Consider the following 15,979-nt stretch of genomic DNA (forward strand, 5'->3'; position numbering starts at 1 on the left):
AGAGATTGCCCTATGGTCTGCAGCTGTGGGGCCTTAGATCTACTGACTATTTCCTTCTACTTTCAGAGAAGCTGCTATTGAGGGACTAGAGAGAAGTGTGTCCTCTTGTTGTGGTTGCTAATTGTTTTGGAGAATCCAATTACTTTAAACCCCTTCCTTCTGTTAAGGTCTTCTGCAATAAATCTTCGAAAGACATGTCCTAGACTGACCTTTGATTGTCTGTGTGCTTGGGACTGAGCTTGTGAGACTGGCGGCCTCTATACTATCTAGGGAGAACCTGCCTACTTCCAGCAGCCCCTAAGGGGTTGATCACTACAATAATTTTGTGTACTAGGCTTAAAACAAACATTAAAATTACATTTCACTTTATATTTGTATTAATGAGTTCAATATCTTATGTTATTTTTCTTTAAACTGTCTTAAACCTAATCTGAAGATAAACTAGACATGTATCAGCAAACTATTGCAGGTCTGATTTTTATTGCTTAAACTACTTTATAACTTTAGCTACTGTGTCCAGCATAGTTTCCCATTGTAACAACTACCATTGCTATGCTTACACTGTTAAGATATAGCATAGTACGTTGAACTAATTTATGCCTAAGTAAACAGTAACAAAAAAGAAAAATACTCAGCGTGTAAGAGACTGTATCAGATACAGTATCTAGGCAGAGCTCAGAATAAGCTTTAGAAGAATAAATCTAAATACATGATACATAATTAAACCAAACGAAAAAAAAGTTTGTTCCCCTTCTCATGGTGTTATGTTCACCATATCCCCTTTCTCAGTGATGCAGAAACACAGACTGTAATTTTAAGGCTAGTTAACTAGATACTTTAGTTATATTTATTATTTACAAGCAAGCCGCCCTTCAAAATTTTGTAATGCTTCAAAATGATAAATTCAGCAAAGGTGTACCTGAGGTGCTGGTAGCATCCGAAAGTTCTTTCTCACTGCAAGTAAAAAGAATATTTTAGGTTTAGAGACATACTGTTTCTACATATAGATATTGTTAATAGTTAAAGAAAATTATTCGTATATACAATTTGGTAAAATTCATTGTTGCATAGGTATGTGGCAAAAAGTTTAATTGTTTCATAAATTACCAAATTTAAATCAAACCTTTGACACTTAAAAATAATTTGTAAAAATGTATAAATTGTTATTTTTAGTGAACGCAGCAAGTCAAAATCAGGAAATTTAGAGTCATAGGCAACTGAAGTTGCAAATCTTGACTTCCTGTAAAAGTCTAGCTTAGCCCCATTCTCTGCCATCTCTTGAGCCTTTCTATTGGTGAATGGGGTCACCCATTTCATTAAAAGATTAACATGAAGACTGGAAGTGGAAGGAGCAAAGAGTGGAAGGAAATTTTAACTGCTTTGACCTTAGAAGAAGGGGTTGCATCCCAAAAGCTTTTCCTGAAAATTTGGATATCAGTGCAAATGAATAAAAAGGATCATGTTGTAAGTGCAGCTAAAATCACTTTACGCATGAAAGGAAACGCCAGGATTTACAATTTTAGCTGCCAATATTTTGACTGCTTCTTTAGTTCCCAATATTTTGACTACAGTTTTTCATTGTGTCATCAGTTTGAATTGTAAATAACAGCACCGCCTACAGCCTAGGTAATAAGCATGTAAGAGTTTAAGTGCTACAGACCAGGGATAAACAAGCTTCTTCATTTCACAAATATATTAGCCTGATCTAGCCTGCAGATCCATTTCATATTTAAAGACTCTATCAAATCTATGCTCAGTGGTAAATATCTTGGACTTGCATGTTTACCCATCATCAGCTTTCCTGGGATTTTATTTTATTTTTTGGAGAATCAGAAAAAAAATATTTCTATTGTGTTGGTAAAAAATGCTTGTTACCTTACTATTTCTTGCAAAGCAACAAATGATATCTATTTTTCTGGGGAAAGCTGTGACAAACAGTAGTAGCACAATGTTCAAGTCACTGGCAGTGAATCTATTCACCAGGAAGCTGTAGTAGAGATGCAACGCTTATAATCTCTTTACATCTCTAGCCAAAATTTGGTACATTGTAATGTGACAATAGGCCTGTAGCACTCAACACTATTCTTTTGCAGTATAAAAAGTGGAGATTCCTTGGCAGAGATTTAGAGCAGAAACATGCTTTTGTGGTGAGGTACATCGCGGTAATGTGCGTATTACTGAAATTCACATTACCCCATGTTACATGCGTTGGCACAACACACTAAGGCAAAATATGTGTATTACATTACCGTATGTTGTTGTGCACTTTGTCTCAAAAATTCTTGGCAGTCAAAAAAAAAATGGGCTGCCTTAACGCAATGCACATTGATGTGCAACACAATGCTATTAACAACTTGACCTCTGGAAGGTTTTACCCCCTTCATGACCAGGGCATTGTTTTGCTGCTACTATTTTGTGCTATTTTAACTAGCAATTGCTTGGTCAAGAAACACTGTATCCAAATGAAATTTATATAATTTATTTCACACAAATAGAGATTTCTTTTGATGTATTTGATCACCACTGGGTTTTTTCATTTTTGCTATATAAACAAAATATACTGAACATTTTGAAAAAAATATGTTTTTCTCAGTTTCCGGACACAGCGGTCTTGGTTTCACACTGCTGAGCGCCCCAGGGGTTTGTGCCAGTGCGATTGTGCTCAACGATACACAGGTACATTACTGAGCCTGTAGCTGCCACCCTCTAGCAGTAACTCTACTGTTAGCGGGCAGTAAGTGGTTAATGCAATGCACACAAACGGTAACATTTGAATAGGTCTTAAGAGGATTGAGTGGTACTCTGGCAAAATGTCAGTGTCAATTTCATTATTATACTAAAACACCAAAGACAAACAAATCAACAATAGCAATTACTATGGCTGATGATCCAGAAATATTTAGACAGATTAAAGATAAGAAAAAGGCACCACTGGATTGGCATAAGGCCAATGTGATGCGTATATTTAAAAATACCAAGTAACTATAGACCTGTTAATTTAACTTCCATAATTGGGGAGATACTGGAGAGTTTAATAACAACCACATAGATGAGATTTTGCTAGAAAAAAAAAATAAAGCAAAAAGGCAGCATGGGTTAATGAAAGACAGAAGTTGTCAGACAAATCTTATCTCTTTTTATGAGGTGAGCAAAACCTTGGACAGAAGGGTGGCTGTGGACGTGGTATACTTGGATTTTGCAAAAGCGTTTGACATGATTCCCCACACACGGCTAATGTGTAAGGTAAAGTCTACAGGCTTGGAAAAATCAGTTTGTAAATGGATAGAAAACTGGCTAAAAGATCGTATTCAGAGAGCAGTAGTTAATGATTCATACTCCTAATGGTCTAGGGTTCTTAGTGGTGTACCCCAAGGTTCAGTGTTGGAACCCTTAATTTTTAAATAATTTATAAATGATATAGGGTCTGGGATTAAAAATACCATTTCAATCTTTGCAGATGACACCAAGCTGTGCAGTGGAATAATGTCCTTACAGGATATTTCTAACTTACAAACTGACCTCAATAATGTACACTGTTTAATTGGGTAACTGTGTTGCAAATTAGGTTTATTGTCGATAAATGTAAAGTTAGGCACTTGGGGGCCAACAATATGCATGTATCATACTAAGAGGAGTACAACTGGGGAAATAATGGTTGTGAAGGATCTGGGTCTTCTGGTAGATCATAAACTTAATAGTGGCATGCAATGCCAAACTGCGGTTTCCAACGCGAGAAAAATCCTTTCATATATTAAGAGGTATGGGCTGCAAAGTGAGAGATATCATTTTACCCCTGTACAAATCATCAGTAATACCTTGTCTGCAATATGCAGTTCAGTTTTCGGCACCAGTTCACAAAAAAAGATATTGGGGAACTGGAGAAAGTGCAGAGAAGGGCAACCAAACTGATAGGAGGTCTACAAATGAGAAACACTGACAAATAGTGGCAGAATGCCTCCTGTGAATAGTAATTGAACTGAAAATAGATCATTTCTACCAGCAGCCCAGGTCCTCATTTGTAGACCTTTTAAGCTCTAAGGAAGAAGGGACCCCCCCTTCGAAACACGTCAGCTTGACCAAGAGTTTATTTCCCTTCCGAATGGAACTCGCACGTGTCTTCTAACCCTGTGTTGGTTTTGGATGTTATATGCCTTTTTTACTGCTACTTTTGTGAGTATAATTTATCAATAAATTCATGAACTGTTTACTGAGGTAATGCGCAAGGTTTGTGCGCTCTTTTCTTTTGTTCTCTACTACAGTCTATATCAAGCTTCCCTGGCTTCGTGTTAGAGCTGCACAACATTTGATCAGTGTTGGATGAACATTAATATTTTATTTGATTGGCCTTCCTCTGATCTGAGCCCCTGAGTGCAGGAGGTGGTGGATGTGTGTCAACTGGTCGTTTCTTTCCTAAATGCAAATAATATAACTGAATACTAATATGCACAGGTAAAGCTGATCTAGGGAATATCCAATTGCCTCTTGGGGGATCAAGAAGGATTTTTTTCCCCCACTGGAGCAAATTGTATCATGCTTTATTAGTTTTTTTTTATTGGCTTCCTCTGGATCAGCTGTTAGTATAGGATAGTGTATATGAAGGCTTTCTATTTGTGTGTGTTTGTGGTTGTTTTATTTATGTTGGTTGAACTGGATCGACTAGTGTCTTTTTTCAACCAGATTAACTATATATATATATATATATATATATATATATATAAAATCTAGCACCACATCATGATAAACCCCTTCTAAGGATTTTCTTGGATATAATCTGACATGTCCTGTGTTTTGGGAATGGGCACAGGATTTAATAGATGTGTGGAGAAGTTCTTGGCAAAGAGGTCAATGCGGCAATCAAAGAATGATGAGAAACAAGGAGGTTTGTACCCTTTTTGCATAAGACATCTCAGAAGGACTGGTAAGGTGGCAGAAGTAATAGAGTGGTGATGGTTTTAATAGAAACCAGATGGACCTACAGATAAAATGGAGCCATTACCATAGACACAGAGAGACAGTTTGGCCAATTCAGAGGAATTCTCAACTCAGAAGGAAAGGACCGCTGAGTTAATTTCCTGGCTGCTCCAGAATTTATGTATGTGGAAGGTTGATAAGACTTTAGGTCCCACTGGAAGGAAATGGATGAACTAGACCTAAGAGTTTCCCAGACAGACAGGGCAGGTCTTAAACAGGTGGCCTTTGGAACCACAGTCGAGTCATAAATCTAAATTGCGATGCCCAATGCGCTCCTCAGGAGTAAAGAATCTTTTCCCAAGAGGTTGCACTGATTCCTCCAAATCTTAAGCGAAGGAAAAAGGAGATGGCTCAGGAGTCTTTTGAAAAACTGCAGTTAGGTGTCCAGATGAAGGATGGCATAATCTAGATCTTTTGATGGTCTGCTCCTGGAAATGAACATCAGTCTGAATCTCCTTTCTCTTATTAGCCATGTGCTAAACTATCGCTAAAGCCTGGCAGCAACCAACTTTGAATTTCTTGGAGGTGAAGCAGCCGATTATGGGTACCACAGTTCACGAAAATCTTACTTCTATAATGAAATTCACTCCAAATTTCTGAAGACATGGACCCCTTTTTTGGAATATAACCATATCCTTAATCTTGATCACTCACTTCTCTCCCTCTGACTATTTAAGGGACCAAACACTGAAAGTGTCCCTGTTCGGCCAGGTCCCCCACTACCTCCCCCTTCTATCCAACCTCCTTCTTCCCTTCTCGTATCCATACTCCTCTTTTCTTCACCACCTCTTTCTCTTCCCCTCCACCATACCTTAATACTAGGCTGCTAGCCTCATTATTCTTAGCATATAATTTGGGGCATCCCCTCTTCTCTTCTCCCTTTTTAAGATACCCCCAGAGCAAAATGCTACTACCCTTGCCCCTGAATCTGATACCTATTTTATGCTACATTCCCTCACACTTCTCACCCCCTTTTAACCATTTGATATATGAGAGCAGCCAGTTTGCATTACTTGGATTCTGAACCTATTATGTTTGTGTACTCAAGTTCACAGAAACCTGCTGCTGTATAATACTTGCTTTATATCTGATGTATTGAACTCATTAATGGCATCTTATTTGTACTTAAATATGTATGAAAACCTGAATGCAAAGAGCGACCAATTTATCTTGGGTATAGGTATGGATCTTCTGTGCAGTTTATCCTTTTAGATGTTTCAATATTCCCTGCCAAAATGGAAGTAAGTAAGAAAGACTTTGATGTCTTGCAAGAGTTCCTGAGGCCAGAGTATGAAATTGGATCATATACTGGCCTATGGGCATACCTTCTGATGAAGTTGAGGGAGTGTGCCAGCAGCAGAAGTTCAGTATTTACTAAGGAAATAGGCAGAGAGAAGTGAAATTATATAGAATACCTTGGAATGGTCATTAGGGAAGTTGTGGACCAAAAGCTGGAAGTGAATGGAGCACTGATTAATGAACCTATGCCATAGGGTCGCTAGAAAAACAAGGTGGTGGAGGCAGGTGAGGACTAGAGGTGTTGGCTGCTGTAGATAGTGCAGTAGCTGCTGGGGATGGAGCTGGAGATGAAGGAGAAGGGGTAATAACAGCTTGCAGATGGTTGAAGTGGGTGGAAGTGTCCTGTACAAACTGCATCATATGCTCTTGATTGGATTGCTGAGAGTTGAACCTCTGAGCTATTAATTGCATATAACTGTCGGCTGGAGACAGAGTCTCCAACAAGTCATGGTAATGAGCAATCTGTCACAAGGATGGATAAAGTGAATGAAATATGAGCAGCCGATGTTGGATCCCTCAGGGAGCAGAGTCTATCCGTCAGTGTTTCACCAGGCACCCCCTAATGAAGGGTGGGACTTAGCTGATTGCTGATTCCAGGTTGTGACCCCTCGGTTCACCCTGCTCTAATTTGTAGAGATTAACCTACAACCCGCACTTGCAGAAGCAGATGACCACAATGACAGCAGTGAAGAAAGCAGTGTACTGGATGAACAGAAGACCAAACCAGGCAGCTGGACTGTGAACCTCACCAGAACAGTCTGAAACATAGCAGAGATAAATGCTTGAGGTGATTGTAGCCGTATTAGTGCACTTGCAACAGAAACAATTGAGTACTGATGTGATACATTTTTATTTGCACTAACATACAATTTTGAGGACAAGCTTTCGGGGAAGGTCCCCTTCTTCAAGGTCCAGGCAGTACTACTTCACAAAGTTTTAGCAGAATGTTGAAAGAGATGTTGAAAGGGGGAGAAAAAACCCCCCAGAAAGAAACACACACAAATGTACACAACAATGGTTATAAAAGTAGGAATAGACTAGAAATAAGACACAGCAAAAGCAAAGACTTGGGGGGGGGGGACAACACTCACAGAGGGGGTTGTAAAACTGTTGGATAATGAGTGAGGAATCCCATGTCCAAATTAAGGCCATTATCTCTTGTGTCAAATAGAAATATCATTCTTAGTTCAAAAGTTTTCCTTTCCTGAATGGATTTGAAATTTCCTTTAAGAACTAAAATATTGAGGTCTTCCATAGTGTGGTCTGGTTGTGCGAAATGGTGTCCCACAAGTGTGCAGAAGTCATCTTCTTTATGTTCCTTGATGGTATGTCTGTGCAAATTCATCCTTGTTGACAACTTCTGTCCTGTTTTGCCAACGTAAGATCCTTTGATACATTTTCTGCACTGGATAGTGTACACAACATTACTAGAGGTGCAGCTGTATGATCTGGAGATATTGAAGATCCCTTTTGGGTGTCTGACACTTTTTGATTGATTTGGTTGCACAGTTTGCAGCATTTTCTATTGCAGGGTTTGCTTCCTTTATTTGTGACCTTATAATCAGAAGGAAGTTTCCTACTGATTAGTTTATTTCTGAGGTTGGGGGGTTGTCTGAAAGCTAGTATTGGGGGTTGCTGGAATATTTCTTTCAGAGTTCCATCCTCTGTTATGATGGGTTGTAAATCTTTGATTATTTTTCTTATTCCTTCTAGTGCTGGGTTGTATGTGCTTACTAGAAGTACACGGTTGTTTTTTTTTTTCTCTTTGTACTGAAGTAGATTTTCTCTTCGGGTTCTCAAGGCTGTGTTTATGCTGGTGTTGATAGTTTTGTCCTTGTAACCTTTCTTATGGAAGGAGTCTGCTAGTGTCCCGAGATGTTTATCTCTGTTTCTTTGGTCAGAACACATGTCCTCAAAATTGTATGTTAGTTCAGAGATAAATGAAAACCAGAATACAGGTCAAGGGTTAAGGCAGGGGGCAGACAAGCAAATTTAAACAGGCAGCCTTGGTCAGTACTTGAGAGGTCAATCCAAGGACAAAACAGGCTGAAAACAAGTACACAGGAAAGTGTCTTGGGATGCAGGCAGAAGTGATGAATTGAGGTTGGACATATGGACACAGGTCCTTTAAATAGGACCAACCCCAAGGAGACATGTTTCTATGATGACATTACACGCACACCTCCAATGTAACCCGGAAGCACTGTCAACCCAACAATAGAGGGACCCTGACAGCATGGGCGCAAGGGAGGTAAATGACAAAGGATATATATGAAGGGGTGTATTTAGTGAGAAAAAAAACATAAAAGGAAATGAATGGGTATTTTCATAATTTTTGTTGATATAACATGTATAGATTGTTTGTGATTAACACATTTTTCACATTTTACACTTCCCACTTGCACTGTCAAACCTGTGTTAAGAGGACATTTCTAAATGCAATAATTTTTCAGTGGGGTCAATCACACTGTGTATATACCTGTGTTTAGGTGCAGTCCGTTGAGCTGCCTTTAGGGAAAATAGAATTCTGTGTATCCAGCTTACGATTAGACACTATAGATGCAGCTAAACATGTCTAAAAATGCCTAAACACGGCAAAAACTGCTTTAAAGCAGGAACACTAAAACGCAGGAAAAAGTGATCTGGGGGACATAAAAGTTGTATATACTTCTCAGTTGACTTCTCTTGCTTTTATAAAAGAACACTAGTGTGAATAATACCTAAGGGATTTTTATATATACTTTATAAGCACTTTTTTTATTTACACAATTATCACACTATACACACACGTCAGCAAATAAACAATGAAACAAAGGCCCTCTAACTGTGGCACAAAGATCATACAACATCATACAACATACAGGTTCCATACAGTAGGCTTTTGCTTGCCTAAACAAATCACAGTCTGGTGTTTGAATTCTCCAAGTGCTCTCTGTTATCCATCACATTTTAAAAGTCCTCTTTCACAGCTCCTTCCTGTGAGCCTTCCTAGTTCTTTTAACAAGCCAGGTATCCTGGTAGGTGGGCTTGTACACCAAGGCAGCCAGGCTGAGGTGCTACCCAGTTTCTTCTGCCCCCCAAACTCCAAGCCCAATAAAGGAATTTTACTGCTTCTTAAAAGTTTACCTTTTTTCCTCACCAGGTTTCCCTGGACCACCTCAAACTACCTTCATGGTGACTATACATATGCAGGGCTTTTTTTCTCAAAGAATAGGTGCAGGAACTCCCCTTTTCTCAGTCAACCATTGTCTCCACCACCTAACCACCTCTGAGCACCGTTCCTTGGTTTTATCCCCTACCCACCTCCCAGTACTATTCTTTTAGAGAATACAGAACCATGTATAATTTTGTGATGCTAAGTAATTTGTATTGAATTTGTTAATGATAACAAGAAAAGCAGTAAAATAGATCCCGTGCAGCCAGCAACAATGTTAGTGCAAATAAAAAAAGTATCATCTTCATGCATCAAAACTTATTTTGCTTGGAAGACTTCCGGCATTGCTGAACAAAAACATTAATCCATTTTTGAATTTCACTTACAGTATATTTTGCATGTCTTTTTTGTAGTACAAATATTACTGTAATTGGCAATGGTTGTTGACATGTTAGTAACAAGGGAATCTCCTTATCAACTTCCATAGACTTCCCTTCACCTTTCCCCATTCCACTCTCCTTTAGTGCCTGATCTCTGTCTCACTTGTCTGCCCCATTATATTCCAATTCTCCCTTCCAACTCATTCTAGTTTAAATAATCCTCCAGCCTTCCCATAAACCTCTCCACTAGCACAGCAGACTTCTTTCCATCTAGGTGCAAGCTATCCTTAGCATGTAGGTTGTACCCCAATGAAAAGCCAGCCAATGCTCTAGAAACCTAAATCCTTCAATCTTACACTGGGTCATGCATTCAGTTCCACAGAATATAACCATGGAGATCCTTCCCTTTAACTTCCAGCTTACTTCTTTAAATTGATTCTTCAGGATCCTCTATCTTCCATGTATTCTGTAATTGGTCCCAACATGGACAAAACAGCTTGGTTATTCCAGGCCCTTCCCAGTAATATTTCCACGCAGTCCACCACATGCCGAACTCTGGCACTAGGGAGACAGCAAACCATTTAGCTTAGGCGATTCTGGAGAAAAATTATTCTATTATTCCTTCTGGTTATACAATCCAAATAACCACCAAATGCCTAGGCCTGCCCCTATAACTCTCATACCCCTATTAGATGGGGTGCTCCTGGTCTTTAGGGGTAACGGTGGCTGACCCAACTTGGCAAATTTGTTTGGGTGCTAAAACACAGGACTGGCCTTCTTTTTCTGTGAGCCCCTACCACTCTCTCTAACTACAGTAACCTATCTTCCTACCTGATCATCCTGACTTACCCCTCCAGCCTCCACATCAACCACATTAACCACCTACTCACTGAGCAGAAGACTTCTTTCAAGGTTGAATAATCCACTCAGTGTTGCAGTTTGTTACTACAGATCTCTATTCTGTATTTGTTCTGGAACTGTTGCTTCATTATTGTATTCAGTAAGTCCCCTACTTTTATGAGTTGTGAACTTTCAAAGATATGAACAACCTTCAAGTTGCAAACTTTCAAAGATGTGAACACGCGTTCACGTGTCAAATCATGAAAGTAGCTCATGTGTCTGCCAGACATTGTCAGCTGTGTATACTCTCTGCCACAAGCTGTCAGAGATGCGGGTGTGACCAGAAGTGTGTGTACTGACACAGGGAAACGCAAACTTCAGATATGGTATAAATAAGACAATTTATTAAGACTAACAATACAAACATAAACGCAGTGCACCAAACCCCAAGCTAACACAAATACATACAACAAGGTGAAACAAACCCAAACCTAAACTGATATAGATGCACAGGTACATACACATATAGAGCACAATGTAGTCAGGCAGGCCGGGTCGATAACTATCGGGCAGGTAGGTACAGGAGGAGCAGGCGGAGAGTAGTCAGGTCACGAGCCAGGTACAGCAACTAACGGACAGGTAGGTACAGGGGGTCAGGCAGAGAATGGTCAGGGTCACAAGCCAGGGATCAAACAGGAGAAGTCAGCAGAGGTCAGGATCAGGCAGGGTCGGCAACAAGTCAGGCAGAAACAGGAACAGGAATGCTAGTTACAAGATACAGGGGCCCATGGAAAAACACACACCAAGGCACAGACTGCAGGTTAAATACACCACCTGCAATCAGCCCCAGGTGATGGCTAATTGCCGAAGTGAACCTCTGGTTGTTGAGAGTACCCGCTGGCCAGCCCTGGTACTGCAGCCCACAAGGCAGGTGAGTCCCACCACTATTGGCAAGTCCATTCCTGACACAAGCAGTTGTACTGCTGTGTACTTTACTGTACAATAAGGGGCAGACTGACAACTCATGGGGCCCCCGGGCAATAGGGGATCATGGGGCCCCTGTGTCCTTGCCCAAACTCAAAAAAGCCTATGACAAAGGTACCAGGGGCATCTCATGGGGCCCCCTACTGACTCCGGGCCCTCGGGCAGTGCCCGAGTTTCCAAATGGTCAGTCCGCCCCTGTGTACAATACAATAGTGTACAGTAGTAGAGTATTGATTTCAGGCCAAGGATGTCTGGAAGCAAGCATAAAAGCAGCGGTCTTGCCTCTTCACTCCATGCCAGTCCCTGTATACCAGCTGTTGCACTTTACCACTCTACATTTCAACATCTTTTCTTTACAGTATTTTTGTGCTTGTTTATTTATGCAATATTTGTGTGAAAAGTATTAGAAATCTCACTTTGTTGGACTTACGAACAAATTGGACTTATGAACGCACTCCCAGAATGGAAATCGTTCCTTAGGGGACTTAATGTACATGTGGCACACTGTACACCGAGGAAAAACTTCGGCGTTGCTGCTACGTGATACAATATTAAAACTTACAGGAAGCTTAAAATGATACTTACAGTTAGATTTAGAAGACTTATTTTGTCTTAACTCCTTTTTTTTTAACTAATTTTTTTTAACTCTCTACTTGATCATATTTCACTTTGTTCACAATCCGAAATGTAAGCAAGCTCATTGTGAGTTGAACAGATCGAATTCATGCCAATGCATCACATGCCTCCAACAGGGATGGTAGAATGTGTGTCAGTACTGCTCTACTTGCCAGGAGATTGAGACCATTAGCACTGCTAATTAACAAATGTCTGTCGGTGAGTATATTATAAATAAGCAAAAGATGTGACAGTTTGTTAGCAGCTGCTATTAGTGAACAGTAAATACTCTCTGATATGCTTATCTAGTGACACTGCAAATCAGAACCTACAAACCAAAGATCCTATATGTCTTTGGAATCTGGTTTTAGGATAAACATTTTGCTCTCCACAAGAGATGAAATGCTGCAATGCACGGTTGATGTATTCAGAAAAATGATGAGTGGAAATGACATGCTCTGAAAGTATGGTGAAGGCTCTGAGCAGCATTGCAGTGCTGAGATGTATTTAATTCTATGTGCACCGAGAAACTGACATTTCTAAAATGCCTTTAACTAGGCTGTGTGTTTGATGACACAGCCACTCTTAATTGGTGACAGGAATTGAAGAGATGGCTCAAGAAAGATCAGGGGGGCATTCAAGGCAGCATTGGGACTTTGTCACATATCACCAAAGTATAGAGGTGGGCATACATTTTGCCACAAACTGGCAAAATGTCTGCAATTTATTCCACCAAACAAGTTTAAATCCCAAAGCCTCAAAAGCATAAAAAAACAATTAACTAATTTCTAAATTGCATACGAAATTATACAAGTAGACTCCAGCTGTTTTACTTTATGCTAATCCTATCTTCCCTTGAAGTTTCTGAATAGGTTTCAGGATAACAAAGAAAACAAGAGCAGCCAATTACAGAAAAAACACAAATACTGTACATATTGAAGAAGAAAGTTGATTTGGGCACATTTTTAAGCCTAATTTTGAGCCCATTCTCTTTTCTATTTGTAGGCTTGCAATATTTTGCAGGTAGTGAATTCTGGAAAATCTTGGAGAATGCTGAATTGTAATTAATGTATAACATAGACCTGTATTTATCGTTAAAAGAATAGGAAAAGAATGTTGGGCTAAGTGTTTGAAAGACACTTGATCCGAGAAACATTTTGGCAAATAATGCATTTTATAAATCCATCATTCTCTGAAGTTGTTATAGAAGAACAAGGGTAAAACATAATTGCCAGTATACTAACATATAATAAACAGTACAATGGCTCCATGTGCAGTTGTTTTTTGGCACAGGGTTTAACCTTGAACTCCAGGAAAACAACTAAGTACAAATTTGAAATACATATAGGTATGGGTGCTGTTTTACCTGTCAGGATTTGTACTTCTGACCAGCTAGCCCAGAGATTCTCATAGCTCTACAAGGCAGAAAGCTTGCTTTGGAATGGCAGGAGGCTAACACCAATTCAAGAAAAATAGATTGTTTTCCATTAACTATAAACTATTAAACATTTAACATGGGTCTAACACTTAGCTTAACCCATAACCTTCAACATTTCATAGAGAAAAAAGGTATTGCTTGCTCTGTGTCTGTGTATCCCCCTCACCACAAACAGTTAGGTGGTCATGTTGCAATGAACAGTAGACATAGCTTAAAACAGTATGCTTAATCACTTAAGCTGCAGAAGATTTACCCCTTTCATTACCAGGCCATTTTTTGCTATTCAGTACTGTGCTACTTTAACTGGCAATTGCTCGGTCATGCAACACTGTACACCATTAAAATTTATATTATTTTTTTCACCAAAATAGTGCTTTCTTTTGGTGGTATTTGATCACTACTGGGTTTTTTTTTATTACTCTCCCTTTTAGATTGTAAGCTCTAACCAGCAGGGCCCTCTGATTCCTACTGTAGTGAATTGTATTGTAACTGTACTGTCTGCCCTCATGTTGTAAAGCGGTGTGCAAACTGTTGGCGCTATATAAATCCTGTATAATTTTAATATAAATATAAAAAAGACGGAACATTTAAAAAAGCAACAACAATATATTCTCCTTTAAAACATATCCAATAAATCTGTTAATCTAAGCCAAAATAAGAAAGTAAGATACCACATAGAGTTTTTCAAAACTTTTTTTTCAATTCTATGCTCTTTTATGAAGTCATGCAGTATTTTAGTATGAAAGCCTGCAGTAATTTAACAAACAGTGTAAATAGCTGGTTGTTAAGGAGCGAGCAGCCGCCAGCATCCTTAACAACCAGTAAACAACATGGTTGTTAAAGAGTGGGCAGCCGCCACATCCTTAGCAACTAATGAGTGATCAGATGTCAGCAGGGTCCTTTGCTGACATCTGAATTTAAAGAAAAGAATTGCCGGCATTTAAAATTTGCTGAAAATAATGGTGTGCACCCCCCAGTCCCCCCAAACATTTATAACTAAGGCCTCTGTAAGAGGCTGAAATGTGTCAATATGTACTGGCATGGATTCCTCTTTTATGTGGTAGATTAAATTAATTTGTATTTTTATATTTTTTGAAAAGCTGTGGTGCCAGATTTTCACTTCTACATTGAGTTTCATGGTAAAGATTGTGAAATTTCTTTTCCCAGTACCACGCTTTAAAGTTTAATAAAATGTCAAAACGAAGTCCAAAAATATACTTGAAAACCACAGCTCGACATATCTTACATCCTTGTATCCCCAATTATTCCCCCAAATATTTCAATAGACTTCAGTTATCTGTTTAGGATAAATTGGCCAGCATATGCAAGCACTTGAATAGGCAGCAAGTAGAAATAATTCTGCAGTGTGGGCCTTTTTAACATATCTGCTGCCAACATTACCATTGTTGTTTGCATTCTCTGGCTGCAGAGTATCAGCCATGGTAAAATTAACAGCCATTTGGGTAACAAATGCATGAGAAAATACATGACTCTGCTCCACAGAGCTTGGAAGAAGTAGCACCTCAACAAGACAAGTAGGCAGCAGAAGGTACATCTTCCACATTCCTCAAGGGGTCATAGCAGCCACTTTTTTTTAGAGTGTTGCTAATGATCCTTTTTTCTCCTCTCACTCCTCCCCAGGGGGCATAGCAGTCACTTTGTTTTAGAGTACTGCCAATGTACCATTTTCCTCTTCCTCAAGGGTATATGGCAGCCAAATCTTAGGTAGACTGCAAATAAACCATTTTCTCCTCTTCTGCTAAACTAAAAGAATCTATTTGCCTCATTTCCTGATGGTGCCTGGATCCATCACACTGTAGGCATAGGTGAAGGGGAAAAACTTAATGGCTGGATGCCTTTCCACAAGGTGGCCTTAGTTTGACACTTGCTGATAAAGGTAAGCTGCAGGGGCCACCCTCACACAAGGTGGTTTTGGTTGGACACTTGTTCCTGACACAGTAAAGGCTGTCTTTTTTGGGACAGCACATCACCACATACTTGTGTGCAACACTGGCATGCAAAAAGCACCGCCCTATATTTTTCACGTGTTTGCCATAACGGCTTTAACATTTATTAAATCCTTTTTGATAAAAAACAAGATCAGTCAATTCTAAAAGGTGAACCAGAGGTTCTGTATTCAGATGTAGTAATTTTTAACAGTATTTTGTATTTATTATTTGCAATTTTTTTAAAGGCAACATGTAACATGTTCCAGCTTCTGCCACCAGTTCCCCCTTACCCCCCCCCCCAGTATGATAGTGGGTGGGGGATCTTCTCACTGCATTCACTGGCACAATT

The 15,979-nt window shown here is 39.4% G+C and overlaps 1 protein-coding gene across 1 annotated transcript in view; it reads right to left on the reverse strand.

Annotated features, from left to right (window-relative positions):
* The window catches only part of LOC149454045 (FYN-binding protein 1-like), a 320,960-nt gene that overhangs the window by 23,510 nt on the left and 281,471 nt on the right, over nucleotides 1-15,979 (reverse strand). The window contains exon 15 of the mRNA XM_089687844.1: nucleotides 920-954. Within this exon, the coding sequence (XP_089543970.1) occupies nucleotides 920-954 (35 nt within the window). The remainder of the gene's footprint in view (nucleotides 1-919; nucleotides 955-15,979) is intronic.

This window comes from Staurois parvus, unplaced genomic scaffold, assembly GCF_062004578.1.
Source record: "Staurois parvus isolate SC_StPar_1 unplaced genomic scaffold, SC_StPar_1.0 ptg000439l, whole genome shotgun sequence".
NCBI lineage: Eukaryota > Metazoa > Chordata > Amphibia > Anura > Ranidae > Staurois > Staurois parvus.